The following is a 20,219-nucleotide window of genomic DNA, read 5'->3' on the forward strand; positions in this document are numbered from 1 at the left end:
TTAGTTTTTTTCAACCATATATTTGGTTATAGATATGGCAAACAAATATCAACGGTGAAGAACACACACTTAACATGTCCTCCTGCAACATTACAAAGACAAAGATGATGTACTAATTGAGAATATTAAGATATTTCAGATGGCGTCGTGAGGCGCCAAATTGATCCAGCAAAGATATTTCATATTGATTGTATACTGACCTTTCTGCACCAAGAACACTAACACACTGCAAGTTCCAGTAGGTGTTGACTCATCTTCATAATAGTGGACATGGAACTCCGACTATTGAGACCAAAGCGAAGATACAATAGTTTAGTGATTGAATTTTTTATCTGAGCTTTAGTAAATCTGTGGGGATGAAAAGATACAAATAGCCTTATAATCAAAGAGAAACAAAACAATTTGTAAATAAAATTGAAAGAGAATCAAGAGCAAATCACTCACATTAAAGATTGATTGTAAACTGACATTTCTCCACCAAAAACATAGACACCACAAGTTCCGGTAGGTGTTGACCCATCTTCATAATAGTGGACCTGTCCTTGTCCGAGACAATCTGATGAAACCGCAATAGCTGCAACTTCTCCACACTTTTCTTTAAAGAAAGGGAACAAAGTCGCACAAGCGATAATCTGTCCTTCCTTTTCCACAACCACAAATGAATCCAAAGCTCGCAGTAGCTAAACACAGAAAGAAACCAATTATTCCTTTAATCCTAACAACAAAGCAATAGACTTAGAACTTAAGGCTAAGGCTATGGGCTAAAAGGCAAACCTCTTCATCAATTCTGCGAACTAAAGCCCCTGATTCTTCCAGAGGTTTGATTGTTTTTCTAATTCCAGTAAGATCTTCCACTTTTGCCTCTCAGGTTCCTTCGTATACGTCACTGTGATAGTAAGGGCCAGGAAGCTTTTGTAAGAAAGATTAAAACTTTGAATCGTTTGCAATTGAAAACAGTTGTGTATACCTTGCCACCATAGTCCCCATTCCATCTCCAACAATAGCACTCCGCTTATAGTACCATCCAATAAGTGAACTCTTATAGTACGAATCAAATTATCAAACTTCGTTCTCCTAGATCGCCTTTGATGATTCCCTGTTTGAATACATCCAGATTTCACATACAAATAAAATGTTAAAGATCATATCATGAATCCAAAAGAAAAAAACATTTAAAACCATAGAACCCACCAGAACAGAATCTTACACAAATCGATTCAGATTAGAAAGAAAACAATCGAGCTTACTTGATCGGAGAGATGAATTGGACAGATTTCTGAGGTTAAGTCATTGGCGATTTATGAGATTTGAGTTTATCATCTCAAAATCAAGCTGATGACCAGAGAAGAATCCAAAACCACTACACATCAAGATTCAGAAACCAAATTCCAATTAAACTTGGTTTTAATCATCAAACATATACTTAAAATATAAACTTAATTAAAAGAGAAAAGAAACTAAAACCTTATCATAATGGAAATTCTTTTCCTTCTTCTCTTCCTCTGCATCTCTTCGAGTTCGTCGACAAAAAAGAAAAAAAAAAATTAAATCCATTTGGGAGAGACGGCGAGAGAGAGTGAAGAGGCGAAGGAAAAAACTCTTTTTAGGTTTAGTCTATGAAGGATTGCGATTTATTCTCAAAAAAATATTGAACGGCTGAGATTAGAAAATGAAACCGGGTCAGATTACTGGGTAAAAAGGATCCGCGTGTTTATCCGAATGGAAAAACGATTAAATGACGATTTTAACCTTTTTTAAATGAATTAATTTGGCCATAACTCCAATGGCATACCCTTGTAATTTCTTACAAAATAAAGGTTTAGTCCATAAACTGTGTTTCAAAATAATAGTAGGGATTCTTCTTCTTTCTTTTTTTTCGTTAGAAAAAACTTTAATATTACTTAGATCAATGCTCTCTCATTTAAGGAATCCTTGATGAATCCAATCACTTTCGTTCACTTTGGTTTTTTTGAACAATCAATTTGGTTTTTATAAAACTTGTGTTTCTTATTAATAAAAAACTGATAGAGAGATCTGCAGGAGAACTCGGATCCACGAACGGATCTTGCTTAACGTCGTAACTTGACGAAGAAGCAATAAAGATATGGTCGAAATCAGGAACGATATCGACGTGGTTTTGCAAGTCCTCCTTGTAGGGCTTGAACACAAGCTCTTAGGGTTGAGAGTCCTCCTCTCTAGGCTTTACACAAAGCTCTCGTAAAACTTGTTTATTCACTAATCGATTATTCATTTACAATAGAGATTCACGGCTCCTTAAATAAGAAGAATCATAAAACTAAACTCTAACATAATTAAAAAGTTAATCTAACAATAAAAAACCTACAACTAAATAAAGCCCATACGTAAATATAAAACTAGAAACAATAAAGAGGTCATTTCACGACATTGGTGTCGTGATCGGCGCAAAGATGTGCTGCATCAAAAACTGTTTGGATGCCCTAATGGCTAAATTCATGCCGACGAGATCGGTCCAATTCTTCTTGTTAGGGTCCTTATGATCAACAACTCTTTGCGAATCCTTTGGTATTTTTATTGTTCTTTTTTAAGCTCATTTATTGCCCCAAACATATTGATTATAGTCTTGTTATTAGTGGTGACATCCTTGTTATCTACTTGGAATGTGCTGTTTCAACAACTAGAACACCTACAAGAAAAGGATAACGAGTTCGAAATATGATAACTAGAAAATTGATCGAGAGTTAACCTGAGGGTTGGTGTAAATCGATTGGTCTTTCAAGCTCGCTTTTTAGATTCGTAGAAAATTAAAAGTTCCTTCATCCGTTTCATATTCATGAATGTAATCAAGGCCGGCTTAAATATAGCCAAAAAGGTTATAGTCTTGTTCAATTTTTAGAAAATAAATCTTAATTACCTAAAAAAAAATTTAGAAACCATTTTTTGGATCTTAAAATACATTACTTTTTATGTTAATTTAATATGGCCCACATGCAAATATACACCTTACATATACCTATCGTCGGTCCTGAATGTAGTAGTCAATACTCGTCTATCTAATTCTATTTTATTTGTAGTAAAAAAAAAATCACAATATTTGTTTTTGAGTGAAAACCTAACAAAATAGAACAAATGGCATAATCTTGAAAATGAAATTTGACAAAACCCTAAATCTTCAATCATAGGCTGCAGATGGTGATTAACAAACTAAACGAACTGACAAATTGAATAATGATGGGCTCAATAAACTAAACGAGATGAATAAGTGCAAAGAAAATAATAAATGTTAAATGATAGTCGTTAAATTGAATAGCTGAATACAAAGAAATATAATAATTTAATATTAATAATATATCTATAACAATTATATATAGTTTTCTCGATATTTGTAAAATTACTCTCTCTTGTTGTCCATTTTTAATAATAGCCTTTTCTATATAGAAAATGATTATATTATAAACCCTAAACACCAAATACTAAACTCTACCCCATCAAAACTATACCCTAAATATAAAATATAAAATTCAAACCAAAAAATGATTTTGAAAGTTAATTTAACACATTGTAATTGTGTTAAAATATCAAAAAGAAAAATAACCAAAAAGGGTATTTATAAAAAAGGATATCGACAAAAAGATATTTCTAATAATTTCTCTAGTTTTTTTTTGTTTTGGCATCATATCCAAAGTTGTAGACTTAAATTTATGAATTGTAATAAGTTAACAAACAAATATTACTAATTCAAAGATAAAGCTTCGATTTCAAAGAAAAAAAATTGTTCAAAATAGTCAGGAATGAGCTAATTATGCATATCTGAATATCTTTTATTTGTAACAAATAATACAAATTGAACTTATCTAGTAATTGAATTTCCGCGATTCTTAACAAAAAAAAATATTTAACATTAATTAATGTCAATAATATAATTTCCCAAAAGTAAAAATTTAATATAAATTGTTAGTCCAACAGTGCTTTGTTACATTTTATTTTTAAGCTAAAAGATTTTTTTTTTTTTTGGTCAACAAGCTAAAAGATATTAATTGAAAAATATACATAAAATAATTATAATTAACAAATAAAACAGGTTTAAGTTTTTATCTCGTTCATCTTCTAATTTGAGGTTAGAAGTGCTAATTTTCATTTTAGAATGGATCCCAATAAATTTTGGTTGAAAGATGCAACCATTTGGAGACATAGTCTCCTGGTCAATATGAAGACATAACTACATGGTTAAACACTTCTCAAATATTGTTTATTGCACTCATCCTCATTTTAACAAATAATCGATGTACAATTACATAAGACACCCAATAAATAATAAGCATGAATCATTATCCGATATTGTATTAATTTCCAATATAAAAGACGAGATGACTTGTGAGGTTAGTTTACTGGTATCGGGTGTCCTGACCTGCTCAATGTTCAGAGTTTCGATTCGTGAGGTAGATAATTCTACCTCTCTTTTTCCGGTTGAAAAACAAAAAAAAGGTTTAGATGTTTACAACCATAGGAATAAACATATTTGATATGATGGTTGTGTTTATGATAGTTAAACTAGATCGATGGATTATGGTGATTGAGTGAGTGCTTGGACGAATTGTGTACATAATCAAATATCAATCGAATTAAATTTATTATTAAATAATTATTTTGTGTTTTAGTGACAAATAATTCAAAACATATTATCGATTTTTCTACAATTTTGTTTTTAGGTTTTCTTGTTTCAAATCTCAATTATATAAACAAAATAACAAAAAATTTGACGTTGGTGGAGATTTTCATACACTGGTAAAAATAATGTAAGTATTATTTTCATTACTCATAATCTCATATAATCAGATTACTATTATTTTCGCCAATGCCCAATAACTTATTATAATCTGCTTGAATCGTAACAATAAAGCCCATTAACTTTAAAAGTTATTTTGCATCGGCCCAGATATAAAACAATGCGAAAATGTTATAATTTCTGTTTCTTTTTTTCCTTTGGTCGGCTACAGAATTCGAAACGCAGCGTTTCAAGACTATTTCCCTTTTTAACTCTTTCTCTCCGTCTATTAGACCAAACAAAACAATTAAACCCTAGAAATCGATTTTATCCCAGAAACCAGTTCGTCTTCTTCGATTCTCATTGTGATTGCTTTCGATTTCCGCAATGGAGAAAGAAGAGCTTAACAAATTGAATCACCTCTCTCTCGTATCCAATGTCTGCAACGAGTTAGAAACGCATCTAGGATCTGCGGAGAAAGTTTTGGCAGAATTCATCATCGATCTCGGTCGTCACTCCGATACTGTAGATGAATTCGATAAGAAGGTCAAGGAGCAAGGTGCGGAGATGCCTGATTACTTCGTCCGGTCGTTGTTAACTGTAATCCACGCGATTTATCCTCCGAAGCCTAAGTCTGAGAAGAANCCGAGACTGTAGATGAATTCGATAAGAAGCTCAAGGAGCAAGGTGCGGAGATGCCTGATTACTTCGTCCGGTCGCTGTTAACTGTAATCCACGCGATTTATCCTCCGAAGCCTAAGTCTGAGAAGAAGAGAGAGGAAGGTGAGGATGTTAAATTCAAAGGTTTGGCGATTAAGGATACTAAGGATAAAGTCAAGGAGCTTGAGAAGGAGATTGAAAGAGAAGCTGAGGAGCGACGGAGAGCGGAGGATGGGAATAGGGATAGAGAGAGGGGTCGGGATCGGAGGGATTCGGGTAGGGATAGGGATAGGGATAGAGATAGAGGTAGAGATAGGAATCGTGATGATAGAAGGGATCGACATAGGGATGATAGAGAGAGACACCGTGGAGATGAGGAAGGTGAAGATGATAGAAGAAGTGATAGGAGGCATAGAGATAGAGGTCGTGGCGATGAGGAAGGGGAAGATAGGCGTAGAGATAGGCGTGCTAAGGATGAGTATGTGGAGGAAGATAGAGGCGGTGCGATTGCGAATGAGCCTGAGTTGTATCAGGTATACAAAGGGAGGGTTACTAGGGTTATGGATGCTGGTTGTTTTGTTCAGTTTGATAAATTTAGGGGAAAGGAAGGTCTTGTTCATGTTTCTCAGATGGCTACTAGAAGGGTTGAGAAGCCTAAGGAGTTTGTGAAGCGGGATATGGAGGTTTATGTGAAAGTGATATCTAATTCGAATGATAAGTTAAGTCTTTCTATGAGAGATGTTGATCAGAATACGGGTAGAGATTTGATTCCTCTGAGGAAGCCTTCAGATGAGGATGATTCGTCCAGGAGTAATCCTTCGTATAGGACAAAGGATGGACAAGTAACTAAGACTGGGATTTCGGGAATCAGGATTGTAGAGGAGAATGATGTTGCACCTTCACGTAGGCCATTGAAGAAGATGAGCTCTCCTGAGAGATGGGAAGCGAAACAGTTGATTGCCTCTGGTGTCTTGAGAGTTGATGAGTTTCCAATGTATGATGAGGATGGAGATGGGATGCTTTATCAAGAGGAAGGTGCTGAAGAAGAACTTGAGATTGAGATGAATGAAGACGAACCTGCTTTCTTACAAGGGCAAACTAGGTACTCTGTTGACATGTCTCCGGTTAAGATCTTCAAAAATCCAGAAGGTTCCTTGAGTCGCGCAGCTGCACTTCAGTCCGCCCTCACCAAGGAGAGGAGAGAAATGAGGGAACAGCAGCAAAGAACAATGCTTGACTCAATCCCAAAGGATCTGAATCGTCCATGGGAAGACCCTATGCCTGAAACTGGTGAAAGGCATCTTGCTCAAGAGCTTAGAGGTGTTGGGTTATCAGCTTATGACATGCCTGAGTGGAAGAAGGATGCCTTTGGAAAAACTCCTACTTTTGGACAGAGATCGAAGCTTTCTATTCAGGAACAAAGGGAGAGCCTTCCAATATACAAGTTGAAAAAAGAACTTATACAGGCTGTGCATGATAATCAAGTTTTGGTGGTCATTGGTGAGACTGGGTCTGGAAAGACAACACAGGTAACTCAATATCTTGCCGAATCAGGTTACACAACAAGGGGAAAGATCGGGTGTACTCAGCCTCGTAGGGTTGCTGCGATGTCTGTTGCCAAGAGAGTAGCTGAGGAGTTTGGTTGTCGTTTAGGAGAGGAGGTAGGGTATGCGATTCGGTTTGAGGATTGTACTGGACCAGATACAGTGATCAAGTACATGACTGATGGTATGCTTCTTAGGGAGATTCTGATAGATGAAAACCTCTCTCAATACTCTGTAATCATGCTTGATGAAGCTCACGAGCGGACAATCCACACTGATGTGCTGTTTGGTCTTCTAAAGAAGCTGATGAAACGTCGACTTGATCTTCGTCTGATTGTCACGTCTGCCACATTGGATGCAGAGAAGTTCTCTGGGTATTTCTTCAACTGCAACATCTTTACCATTCCTGGAAGAACCTTTCCTGTTGAGATACTGTATACCAAACAGCCAGAAACAGATTACTTGGATGCAGCTCTGATCACAGTCCTTCAGATTCACTTAACTGAACCTGAGGGTGACATTCTCGTCTTCTTGACTGGACAGGAAGAAATCGATTCTGCATGCCAATCTCTATACGAGAGAATGAAAGGTCTAGGTAAAAATGTTCCTGAACTCATCATACTTCCAGTTTACAGTGCCCTTCCTAGTGAAATGCAATCTAGAATATTTGATCCTCCACCTCCTGGTAAACGGAAAGTGGTTGTAGCTACAAATATTGCAGAAGCTTCTTTAACAATAGATGGTATATACTATGTTGTTGATCCTGGGTTTGCAAAGCAGAACGTGTACAATCCAAAGCAAGGGCTAGAATCGCTAGTCATTACTCCAATCTCACAGGCATCGGCCAAGCAAAGAGCTGGACGTGCTGGTCGTACTGGGCCCGGGAAATGTTACCGTCTCTACACGGAAAGCGCATATCGTAATGAGATGCCTCCTACATCAATCCCTGAAATTCAAAGAATTAATCTTGGAATGACAACCCTGACCATGAAAGCCATGGGTATTAATGACCTGCTATCGTTTGACTTCATGGATCCACCTCAACCACAAGCATTGATCTCTGCAATGGAACAGTTGTACAGCCTGGGAGCTTTGGATGAAGAAGGTTTGTTGACGAAGCTTGGTAGAAAAATGGCAGAGTTTCCTCTTGAACCGCCGCTTTCTAAAATGTTGCTAGCAAGTGTGGATCTCGGGTGCAGCGATGAGATTTTAACGATGATTGCTATGATCCAGACGGGCAACATATTTTATAGACCGAGGGAGAAGCAAGCTCAGGCAGACCAAAAACGGGCAAAGTTTTTCCAGCCCGAGGGTGATCACCTGACATTACTGGCTGTATATGAGGCGTGGAAGGCCAAAAACTTCTCAGGTCCATGGTGTTTTGAAAATTTCATTCAGTCAAGATCGTTACGACGTGCTCAAGATGTGAGGAAACAACTTCTCAGCATTATGGACAAGTAAGTAACTAAACTAGTATTGAGCTCAACTTGTAATGATAATGTGTGACAATCCAAGTCCAGTTTCTAAACGTTTGATTTTTCTGTTTTGCAGATATAAACTAGATGTGGTGAGTGCGGGGAAGAATTTCACGAAGATAAGGAAAGCAATCACGGCAGGATTCTTCTTCCATGGAGCAAGGAAAGATCCACAGGAAGGTTACAGGACACTAGTGGAGAATCAACCGGTGTATATACACCCGAGCAGCGCGCTGTTCCAGAGACAACCAGACTGGGTTATATATCATGATCTTGTGATGACGACCAAAGAGTACATGAGGGAAGTAACTGTGATTGACCCAAAGTGGCTTGTTGAGTTAGCTCCAAGGTTTTTCAAAGTCTCTGACCCAACGAAAATGAGCAAGCGCAAGCGCCAAGAACGCATTGAGCCTTTGTATGACCGGTACCACGAGCCTAACTCATGGCGTCTCAGCAAAAGACGTGCTTGAGAGTCTTTTCCTTTTTTTGGTAAACCTATTCTTCTTCCTTACGTTTATTTTGTCATCTTCAAATGTACTCTTGTTTATGTATTGAAAGCTAAAAAAGCTAACAGAAGTGATGGATGAGCTACATAGATTATAGCTGCATCATCGTTTTTTGTAGACATGTATGAAAATTCATCTTTCCTTGTGCTTAGTCCAAAGTGTTTGTTAATCTGTCTAGGACATGCAGGTATGTTGTTTATCAGATGTAGTATAGAGGAATAGAGATGAAGTATGATGTGAGTTTAGGCATTTCTGCGACTAGTTATTAGATATGTCAATCAGAAAACACCTAGAAAAAAACAGAAATCGATTTTGACAGTCAAATTTATGTATGTTTTGAGCTTTCAGATCAGTTCATATACGGTTGAGATTATAAGACCTGTTAGTCCAAAGGACTGTCTGAAATATTAATTGAAGTCTGAACATTGAAAATGTATTGTGGTTTATTCCTTTTTACCTACTAATGCAATAATGCATACAAGAAAAGATTGACACCAATTATTTGAACCTAAGATTTTGTAATAATATAAAACTAAACTTTGGGACAAAATCATGATTACTGAAAAAAAAAATTTGCCATCTTCTCTAAACGAGGTTACCAAGAAAACCAATAGTAATTAAATTGTACCGCGACTGGAAATCAATAAAAAAAAACTCATTTGGGGCCACTCAAATATCGAAAGCTTTTCTATAACAAAGAATATAAAAAGACCAAGCTTAGCTGTATTACCAAGTTTTATATTCAAGATCAACTGAGTGTATGTGTAATGTATTGCAAGAGGGAGAGAGACTGTGAAGAATAATATCACAAAAAAAATCCAATACCCTTTGTAGCAGCCATGAGTTCCATGGGTGTATTTCGTAAAGTAGAAGTGGATGAAAAATCTTATTTAGTATACACATCAATACAACCAAACCATCCAACCTCCTCCGATGAAGCTCTAGTTGTGGATTCTAGTGGTGAAAACCCCCTTCTCCAACCTCAATTTTCTTGTCCTCATGCTCGAATCAGATCTCATAAATTCATAGTAGAGAAGAACTATGATGGTGTTGATTTCTTCAAGTTTCATCAATTCAATTCTTACCCTAACTTCCCAAGCACAACAAGCGGTGATCAACAAGGCGAATCTTTGCTTGACTGCGACGCCGACCACCATGGTATCTGTAAGCTCCCTGTACTCCCTCTGTTTTGGTGCAACAATAAAAAGCCTTATTCTCAAGAGTTTAAGTGTGGTGCATGCCAACTAGAAATGCTTAGTGTAAGCTATTATACATGCCTTGAATGTGAAGAGAAGTTTCACAAAGAATGTGTAGAGTCTCCTCTTGAGATTAAACACCCTTCCCACCCCTTTCATTCTCTTCGGCTTTACAGTCATCCAATGCATATGGTGTGCGTTTGTTGTGGAAGACTTGTGTCTAACATGTTTTATCATTGTGCGACATGTGATTTGAGTATGGACCCGATTTGTGCAATGAAAACCATACCCTTTGTTTTAGACCATCCAAAAAGCCACCCCCACCCTCTCACCTTTTTCCCTACACAAGCTTCTCTAGTTTGCAATATTTGTGCCCTTGTCAAGAAGCTTGATCCCACATACATATGTATCCAATGCGTCTTTGTCATTCATAAAGATTGTCTCGGTTACCCACATGTCATAAGAATATCTCGACACCAACACCGTATCTCTTATACCTCTTCTCTACCATCGGGGAAGTTGTCTTGCGGAGTCTGTCGTCACCAGGTTGACAACAATTATGGAGCATACTCTTGCAAGAAATGTGATGATTATTTTGTTCATTCAATATGTGCATTTCATAGAAATGTGTGGGATGGAAAAGAACTCGAAGGAGTATCAGAACAAGATGATATAATAGATGATGGTGAGCCATTCGAGAGGATAGTTGATGGAATAATACTCCATCCGTATCACAATCACTATCTACGACTTGAGATTAGCAGAGTTTATGATGAAAATAAGTATTGTCGAGGGTGTGCTCTTCCGATCTACGAAGGTCAATTCTATTCATGTATAGAATGTGACTTTATCCTTCATGAAAGTTGTGCAAATGCTCCACGTGTGAAACGACATCCCTTACATCCACATCCACTTACACTAAATGTTGCCACAAAGGAGCTTGGTAATAACGAAGGCATATACCATTGTAGTGTTTGTGGTCGTAACGGTACTGGCTTCTTCTATGACCATCATGTAGGGGAAGGAAGATTCCGGCTAGATTTAAGGTGCGCCTCAATTATCGAACCATTTGAATATGAATGCCACAAACATCCCTTGTTCATAGCTTCAGAGCTAGAGAAAAAAGTACGGTGTCAAACATGCAAAGGAAAAAGCTATTCAAAGTTATATTGCATGGAGTGCGATTATGTTATATGTTTTCGTTGCGTTACCTTCCCATACAAGGTAAGATACAAACATGACAGTCATTTTCTTAGAATTTGCGATGGGAAAAAGGCAACTGATGAACCAGACTGGTGTGAGATTTGCGAAGGCAAAATAGAAGAAGTAAAAGAAAGAGAGTCTCCATGGGACGAAAGAAAAGAAATGCGGTATTATAAATGCAATGAGTGTTGCACGACTCTTCATGTTGAATGCTTACTTGGGAGAGACATGTACATGAAGCCCAGTTTTAGTGTGAAAGATTACATTTCTTTTACTAAGCACTCACTAGGAAGTGAGGGTACTAAATGGACAGATGTTCGAATCCTTCTCAATAGTTCTCTCTCTCGGCCAATATGCACTGGATGCATGCGCCGTTGTCCATTCCCAATAGTTTTCAAAGGCTACAACACAATATTTTGTTCTTGGGATTGTATTGGATATGGCGACGTGGTGGTGACCGAGCCGCCAACGAGTTATCCATTTTTCTCTATCACAGAAGTGGACTTAAACTGAAGTATGCTGGTATATTTAACCTTTGTCAATCATTGTTTAATACATTATTTAGTTACACACACTGATAGAGAGTTTACAAATGAGCCGATGAAGTTTGATCTATGGCATAGTGAAGTAATCTCTGTCTTGTCTTTAAAACAGCCGAGTTGCATAGAAACATCTCTAAATCACTTTGCAGATCTCAAGCCCGGCCCGTTGAAGGCCCAAACCATCTTATATATATTAAACGACATCGTTTTCTCTGTTTCGCTCTTGTATTGTATGATCAAACCTTTCAATCCTGTGTTTAAAATCTTCGTTGTTTCGCGTGAATCATCCTTTTCGGGGTTTTAGGTTGCGGGGTTTTAGAGTCTCTGTGTCTCAACCTTTAAACTACTTCAACTTGTATAAGATTCAGATAAGTTTACAAGTTACAATGATCCGTTAAAGTCTCAATCTTTGCAAGGTCATGAACCATGGCAGTGACCGGAGTTGCTTCTGTCTTTGGCCGTATCTTGAAACAAGATAAAACCCACAAGCGTATTACCGCTACCCGACCCAAATTTACAGTGACCCGTCAAATCATTGAGCACCTCGAAGGCGGCAGTGTATCGAAAGCCGTCTCTGTTCTCTTTGCTTCTCCAGAGCCAGTTGCGTACTGGCTATACGAGCGTCTTCTCCGTTGCTGTTCCTCGAAGTCACTTGTTGTGCAAGCCCGTAAGGTCCAATCCCATTTAGTAACTTTCTCTCCGTTGCCTCCGATTTTTTTATTGAATAGAGCTATTGAGGCTTATGGGAAATGTGGGTGTGTGGATGATGCACGTGAACTGTTTGAGCAAATGCCTGAACGAGATGGTGGGTCTTGGAACGCTGTGATTACTGCTTGTGCGCTCAACGGTGTATCGGATGAGGTGTTTCGTACGTTTCGTAGGATGAATAGAGATGGAGTTCGAGCTACGGAGACTTCTTTTGCTGGTGTGTTTAAGTCTTGTGGAGACCTGAGATTATTAAGGCAGCTTCATTGTTCTGTGGTGAAGTATGGGTATTCGGGTAATGTAGATTTGGAGACTTCGGTTGTTGATGTTTACGGGAAGTGTGGAGTTATGAGTGATGCGAGGAGAGTGTTTGATGAGATTGAGAACCCTAGTGATGTTTCATGGAATGTGATTGTGCGGAGGTATCTTGAGATGGGGTTTAATGATGAGGCAGTGGGGATGTTCTTTAAGATGATAGAGTTGAATGTTCGACCTTTGAATCATACGGTTTCTAGTGTTATGTTAGCTTGTTCAAGATCCTTGGCCCTTGAGGTGGGGAAGGTAATACACGCCATTGCTGTCAAAATTAGTGTTGTGGAAGATAGAGTTGTGTCTACTTCTATCTTTGATATGTATGTGAAATGTGACAGATTGGAGAGTGCTCGCAGAGCATTTGACCAAACCAAATCAAAAGATTTGAAATCTTGGACTTCGGCCATGTCGGGATATGCAATGAGTGCTATAACTAGAGAGGCAAGGGAGCTATTTGATCTGATGCCTGAACGGAATATAATATCATGGAACGCAATGTTGGGTGGATATGTACGTGCTCATGAGTGGGATGAGGCACTGGATTTTCTCACTTTGATGCGCAAGGAGGTTGAAGATATTGATAATGTTACTCTTGTCTGGATTCTAAATGTCTGCTCAGGTGTATCAGATGTTCAAATGGGGAAGCAAGCTCATGCTTTTATCTACCGACATGGATATGATGTGAATGTAATTGTAGCCAATGGGCTTCTTGATATGTACGGGAAATGTGGTGCCTTGCAGAGTGCCAATGTTTGGTTTCGCCAAATGAGTGAACTAAGGGATGAGGTATCATGGAATGCTTTATTGACAGGTGTAGCTCGAGTTGGTAGGAGTGAACAAGCCTTATCTTTCTTTGAAGGAATGCAAGTGGAAGCCAAACCTAGCAAATACACACTTGCAACGCTCTTAGCAGGTTGTGCAAACATTCCTGCTTTAAATATAGGCAAAGCAATCCACGGGTTCCTGATCAGAAATGGCTATGATATTGACGTTGTTATACGGGGTGCTATGGTTGACATGTATTCCAAATGCCGATGTTTCGACTATGCTATTGACGTATTCAAAGAGGCAGCTACACGGGACTTGATTCTATGGAATTCTATTATCCGTGGATGTGTTCGTAATGGAAGAAGCAAGGAAGTCTTTGAGTTGTTCATGCTTTTGGAAGATGAAGGAGTTAAGCCTGACCATGTCACCTTTTTGGGAATCTTACAAGCTTGCATACGTGAAGGTCATGTGGAACTCGGTTTTCAATATTTCAGTTCTATGAGCACCAAATACCTTATATCACCACAGGTTGAGCATTATGATTGTATGGTTGAACTCTACTGCAAGTATGGATGTTTGCATCAGCTTGAAGAATTTCTCCTCTTGATGCCTTTTGATCCACCTATGCAAATGCTGACAAGGATATATGATGCTTGCCAAAGATACGGCTGGAAAAAATTAGGAGCATGGGCTGCTAAACGGCTTGATGAATGATCATCACCTTCAGTTAACATGTATGACTCAAACAAAAGAATTGTGTCCTGCAGTCATGTCGGGGCATATGCATTCAGAAGGATTGTAGACAATTCCGCTGTCTTTTGAAGACCAGGAAGAGCAACGGGAAGAAAGCAGTTGAAATAGGACGTGGACGGATTAGAGAGACATCATTAGTCTATCCGGACTCTCTAAATCATTTGTTTCTTCAGAAGGTAATCACAAATTCTCAACTCTTCTTTTTCAATTGCTTTTCATGGACTTCTATATGAATGTGTGTGCACCTCCAGTTCTCTCTGATGGTTGAGGTTTCAACGGATGAACTTTGTTTTCTCGATTGAATACTCTCTTAAACTTGATTTTCTCGATTATCAGTATATACTGTGAAGACTTTCTGCATTTGAACTCGTGCTTCAATGTTTGTGTCTTGATTTGAAGTCAATGGATCTTGGTTGAAGATGGTATGAAGATATCTGTTAATGAATGAGCATAAGTGTTTTCAATCTGTCAAAGTGTTTCTTTTATTCATTACACTATTCTAATTGAATCAGGTAAAAGGATCTGTCTTCACCCCAAAAAAGCCAGAGCAATAGAGCTCTGACTCTTTTCGCTTTGAATGTCTTAGACCCCAGATATGGTATGCTTTCAAGTCTTCTTTATAGTACATATGGTATTTGATGCTGCGATATTCATGGTCAAAAGTTAGATGGAAGTTTGATGTTTTAAAATTTTTGTGATCAGTGATCAGATGTGTCCAAGCAAGTTCTTCTGCAGTTCATTGATGAAGCAACAGCTACAAGCTTACGATTTGGTTTCCATCCATAAGGTAAAGTTATTCACACTCATGCAAATAGAGGGGTAAAAATTGCAGCTTGATCTCTGCTTTTCGCATTTCTGTGACTAATTTAACATCATTTTTTTTTTTAAACTCTGTTTCTATATTCAGTTATTCACAGTCTTGAGGTTTAATTCAGATGTGTATACAAAGCGCAGCTCTGGACGTTGAGGGCTTCATACTGATTTTCAATTGTATTTAGGAATTTGAGATTGGTTTAGTTTGCTATTCAAAATATATATATTTGCACAAATTTATATAAATGACTGCTTTTTTTTTTGTCGGCTGTAGCTTTTGAAACATAATAAACAAGTAGTTCATAAAAATAAAAAAATTAACCCAACATTTGCCGCTAGAAGTAGAACAACACCATGGGCCATATTATTTGAATCGTTCGAATGTAGGGCTGGTTCCCCTCCTAAACCACGTTAACCTCATGAGGAGGCGGTTGAAGCCGCAGTCGAGCCTCAACCAGAGACCTGGGATCGGGAATGGTTCCCTCCGCAGCATTGGTTCCATCCAAAGCATCCACACATGTTTGCGACACCAAGTGAGTACTGTCCCCTTGCTTATGCTGCTACGTTTGTGAATGGTGATGCATCAACTAAACACGTGGGAATGGTTCCCTCCCCATCCACATGTTTGTAACCTAGGTGATTTTAGTTTTGACTCTAAACTCCACTGTTACGTAACGTTTTAATTTAACTAATAATACAACTGTCACATTCATTAACATTACCATGTTTCCACAATTTCTATTTAAGCATAATCTCTTTATCCTTTTGCAATGAAATAACACTATTGCATATAAAAAAGTTAAGGAATAATTATGTCGACCAAGTCTGGTCATCGCCGTTATCGTGCATTAATATTGCGAAGTGACATATACATACTAACCATTTCTTTTGGACTAATGCTGTTTATAATATATGGTCCTACTATATATATTATGGATCCCTATACCAAGTCATTCTTAGTATTCTAATCTCAGTTGTTGTCTACCACGTATTACGAATACGTAGACATATAAAACCTTATCTGTTTGGTGATTAGTATTATTCTTTCCCCTTGCTTTTATATCGGAAAAATTCCAAAAAAAAACACCAACTATTTAATATTTGTCAGAAAAAAACATAAATTTTTTTTGTTATCAGAAAAAATACGTAGACTAATTTTTAGTTGATAAAAAATACATGAACTATTATTTTTTTCTAATTTATCTTCGTCTCCATTACGACCGTTAACGGCATTGTGACGGTGTTACTATTATTTTTGAAAAATTCCAAAAAAAAAAATACAAACTATTTATCATTGCTAGAAAAATACATAAACTTTTTTTTCCTGAAAAATACATAATTTTTCATTTTTTATTTTTCCATTAACAATGTTAGAGATCATAACTCATAATTTTTTTTTTCTCTTAAACTTCATACAAATTTTCACTACTATTTAGGATAACTAAATTAAAGAACAAAAATATACAATTAGATTAATCAATTTCCAAATTTTCCAATTAGTATTGTTTTTGCATAAATTAATGGTGAATCTGGTTAGGATGCAAGAGTTGATGTCCCATAAAATGGCTATAATCTATGATCTCGATCAAGTTTGCGTATACCAGCCCATTTGATGATTTATACTGGTTATAAGCATCATAAAATATATTAAACTAAAGAGATGCATATTTTATGAAAGGTATACTAAGGTTTACAAAGGTGGAGATCTCATGAAATTTTAGAGTTTAAGTGTTGATGAAGTTTCAAAATTTGTAAAGTCGGTATAAATCCAAAAACAACACTAATTGAGAAATTTGGAAATCGATTAATCTAATTGTGTATTTTTATTCTTGAATTTAGTTATCCTAAATAGTAGTGAAAACTTGTATGAAGTTTAAGAGAGCATAGAAAATTATGAATTATGATCTCTAGCATTGTTAATGAAAAAATAAAAAATAAAAAATTATGTATTTTTCAGACAAAGAAAAAAAATAAAAAAAATTTATGACAAAAATAAATAGTTTGTATTTTTTTCTGGAATTCTTTTTTAAAATAATAATGCCGTCACAATGTCGTTAACGGTCGTAACGTAGACGAGGATAAACTAGAAAAAATAATAATTCGTGTATTTTTTATCAGCTAAAAAATAGTTTGCATATTTTTCTGTCAACTAAAAAAATTCATGTTTTTTTCTGTCAAATATTAGATAGTTGACGTTTTTGGGAAATTTTCCCTTTTTATATCTTCTAAACTAGTATTTGATTAATTGAAAACAAAATAATACGAATTAGTACTTTTGATCAAAAAATATACATTCAGTCGATATGTTTTGTGGGTTATTAGTGTTGCATAATATTCACATTATTATAGGATTTTTAAACCATCTAATTAAGCTGAAAAACATTCGCATCACATTACACGAAGAAAACAACTTTTGTCGTCGTCTATTGCATTATTGTTATGTTCATCAAAAATAATTTATCATCTTATAAAGTAGACTCAACATGTACTATATACGTTGAAACTTTCGTGTATCAATGATTGATAAGAAATCATATACCATAAACTTTTTAACTCCAAACAAGTGATATTTTTAGTCAACCAAAAGACAAGAGCACTTCTACGCCATTTCTCGTGTCTTGTATATCAAATAATAACTCTAGTTTTCTTAAGCCCTATCTAAAACTTTGAAGAGGCCAAAAATGTACACTTACACGTGGTGCACGTATACCCGACCATGACATTTCTATTTCTCTTGTTTATTAGCTTAGGGACGTATTAAAAAGTTCACCAAATGATTAGATGCTCTCATTAGTTTTTATATTTATTTAAACTAATCTGTTTGTTATGCATAATAGATCATAAGTTTTGTTAGCCATATCCTAAAAGCATATTCTTCTTCCCAGTTTTGTAACGAAGTGGTCAGTATTCTTTTGGCATTTTATATGCAGTCTTAAATTAATTAGTCCAGTTCTTATAATTATCTAAATTAGCTATAGATAACGTTAATTTACAAGATATTTTCAAGTAATAATGAGACAATATGTATTGTAGATGGCTTTTATTACACAACAAATGGGGTACTAGCGATTGCTTTTATTGGCTCAAAACATTCGATGTTGTTATTCTGGATACAAATTATTGACCACAGTTTGAAAAGAAAAGCGTCACTTACAATATCAAAGAAATAATTAAAATTTGAATATTTGATAGCATTATATACAATCCTATTTAATCTCGTTCACTATCACACAAACAGGGTTCACTAACCATGTTTTATGCACGGCGCTTTCTAATATCACCATCTGAATTTTCGTCCATGTAAATGTCAGTTTATATAAACAACTTTTTTGTTTGGTCAAGATATAAATATTTTTTATATTTTTAAATTTGAGCACGCATATGTGATATAATTATTTATGTTAATGTATGAGAGAACTCGAGAGGTCCAAATCCCCCACCGGCCATGGTGTCAGGCCGGCGATAATGGAGAAAAAAGCTTCACGGACCTGTCCAATTATTGTGTTCTTGTATAATAATAATTAGTTTGATTTGACAATAGTGAATAATAATGTTTTGTTTTCTAAACATTTTAAAGTGATAACGATTGTGATTAATTACTCGTTTCTACTGAAATATGAGATGTATTATTTTCGTAATAACGAAAAGACAAAAATGATATAAAAACGAATAAAAACAAAAAAAAAGAAGTTCAACAAAAATCTCTCAATTTTTTATACTCTCTTGTATTAGTATTATTTTTTACGGTTACCATTTATATACTGCAAACTATTTATTCAATTATTTATATACTGCAAACTATTTTCTTATAATATTTTTTTTTTACTTCTTTGTGTTTTTTTTTGTATTTCTTTGTGTTATCAACAAAACTCAACACTTTAAAATTTAGATGATTAACAGTCGAACGATTGTTAACTAATTGGGTTATTGACAAAAAGTGGAACCAAGATGACACAAAATTTATAATCACAATCATAGTTTACTTCACTATGATGAATTATGATATTATTAAAATCTATTTCTTGAATCTTATACAAAAATTTGTATAAAAAGATTGAGAAATACCAAAAAATCATAATTTTTTTTTTACAAAGAAATTAAATCAAGTTAAATAAATTTAAAAAATATTTTAACATAATACTTTTTTTTATCAAACATTAGTAATCAAAAAAATAAATTAAATATATATAATATATGATTTTTTGTGGAGTTTTAGGAATCATAACTTTAAACTTAGAAATCTCTTATTTAAAAAAAAAATTACAAAAAAATTTAGACCAGAAATATTTTTTTAAAAATGAGAGAATATGAAAGAAAAAATAAGATGGGAAAATTAATGGAAAGAAAGGTCCTAAAAGTGGAAGAGGGTAAGGACAGGCTGGCACTTGTGATTGGTCAGTGACAATTCCAGCTGTAACCCATTCACTAACCTTATCTCTCTCCCTTAGCCGACCGACACGTGATCAATTAGACCCCACCCATGTGACTTCTTTTTATCCCTAATCGTCGCGGTTCGGGACAAACCGGCTTATTGGTTTGGTTCGACCCCCCAATATCTTGTGACTGAAACCCCTCAACCTCAATCCAATTAGGCGATTGTTAAACCACTCACCCATTTCAATTTTTTTTTTCAATTTCTTTTTTCAGTTTTTGAAATCTAATATATTACATTACATTATTTACTGACTAATTAACAATACTGTAAATGGTAGTATATATTATAGAGATATGTAAGAGGAATATTAAATTACATTATTTACTGACTAAGTAACAATATTGTAAATGGTAGTATATATTATAGAGATATGCAAGAGGTATATTACATTACATTATTTACTGACTAAATTAACAAAATTGTAAATGGTAGTATATATTATAGAGATATGCAAGAGGAATATTACATTACATTATTTACTGACTATATTAACAATATTATAAATGGTAGTATATATTATAGAGATATGCAAGAGGTATATCAGATTATTTGTAGAATAGAAA

At 35.6% G+C, this 20,219-nt stretch overlaps 3 protein-coding genes and 1 long non-coding RNA gene across 7 annotated transcripts; 3 read left to right on the forward strand and 1 right to left on the reverse strand.

Moving 5' to 3' along the window:
- Positions 13-1,603, reverse strand: LOC104710448. 2 transcript variants are annotated; one of them, XR_755007.2, is made up of 7 exons: positions 1,465-1,603; positions 1,248-1,360; positions 968-1,096; positions 775-886; positions 445-680; positions 201-282; positions 13-82 (listed from the first exon to the last, which is right to left on the reverse strand). It is a non-coding gene; the product is annotated as an uncharacterized LOC104710448 (long non-coding RNA). The 2 variants fall into 2 exon arrangements; XR_002033428.1 differs by having other exon boundaries at positions 201-348.
- LOC109124814 (probable pre-mRNA-splicing factor ATP-dependent RNA helicase DEAH5) lies at positions 5,030-9,098 on the forward strand. Of its 3 annotated transcripts, none has more exons than XM_019230392.1 (3): positions 5,030-5,376; positions 5,505-8,405; positions 8,500-9,098. In XM_019230392.1, exons 1-3 carry the CDS (start codon positions 5,132-5,134, stop codon positions 8,891-8,893), a joined length of 3,540 nt encoding a protein of 1,179 aa, XP_019085937.1. In that variant the 5' UTR covers positions 5,030-5,131; the 3' UTR covers positions 8,894-9,098. The 3 variants fall into 3 exon arrangements, with proteins under 3 accessions (XP_019085937.1, XP_010425360.1, XP_010425361.1); XM_010427058.1 differs by having other exon boundaries at positions 5,030-5,273; positions 5,402-8,405; XM_010427059.1 differs by having other exon boundaries at positions 5,030-5,261; positions 5,390-8,405.
- Positions 9,688-11,900, forward strand: LOC104710451. Its single transcript, XM_010427063.2, has one exon. It carries the CDS (start codon positions 9,769-9,771, stop codon positions 11,839-11,841), a length of 2,073 nt encoding a protein of 690 aa, XP_010425365.1. The 5' UTR covers positions 9,688-9,768; the 3' UTR covers positions 11,842-11,900.
- Positions 11,983-15,740, forward strand: LOC104710450 (pentatricopeptide repeat-containing protein At3g26540-like). The gene is made up of 4 exons (XM_010427060.2): positions 11,983-14,584; positions 14,921-15,006; positions 15,111-15,195; positions 15,316-15,740. The coding sequence occupies exon 1, from the start codon at positions 12,297-12,299 to the stop codon at positions 14,367-14,369; it is 2,073 nt and encodes a 690-aa protein (XP_010425362.1). The 5' UTR covers positions 11,983-12,296; the 3' UTR covers positions 14,370-14,584; positions 14,921-15,006; positions 15,111-15,195; positions 15,316-15,740.

The sequence above is a fragment of the Camelina sativa genome, chromosome 9, assembly GCF_000633955.1.
Source record: "Camelina sativa cultivar DH55 chromosome 9, Cs, whole genome shotgun sequence".
Classification (NCBI taxonomy): Eukaryota; Viridiplantae; Streptophyta; class Magnoliopsida; order Brassicales; family Brassicaceae; genus Camelina; species Camelina sativa.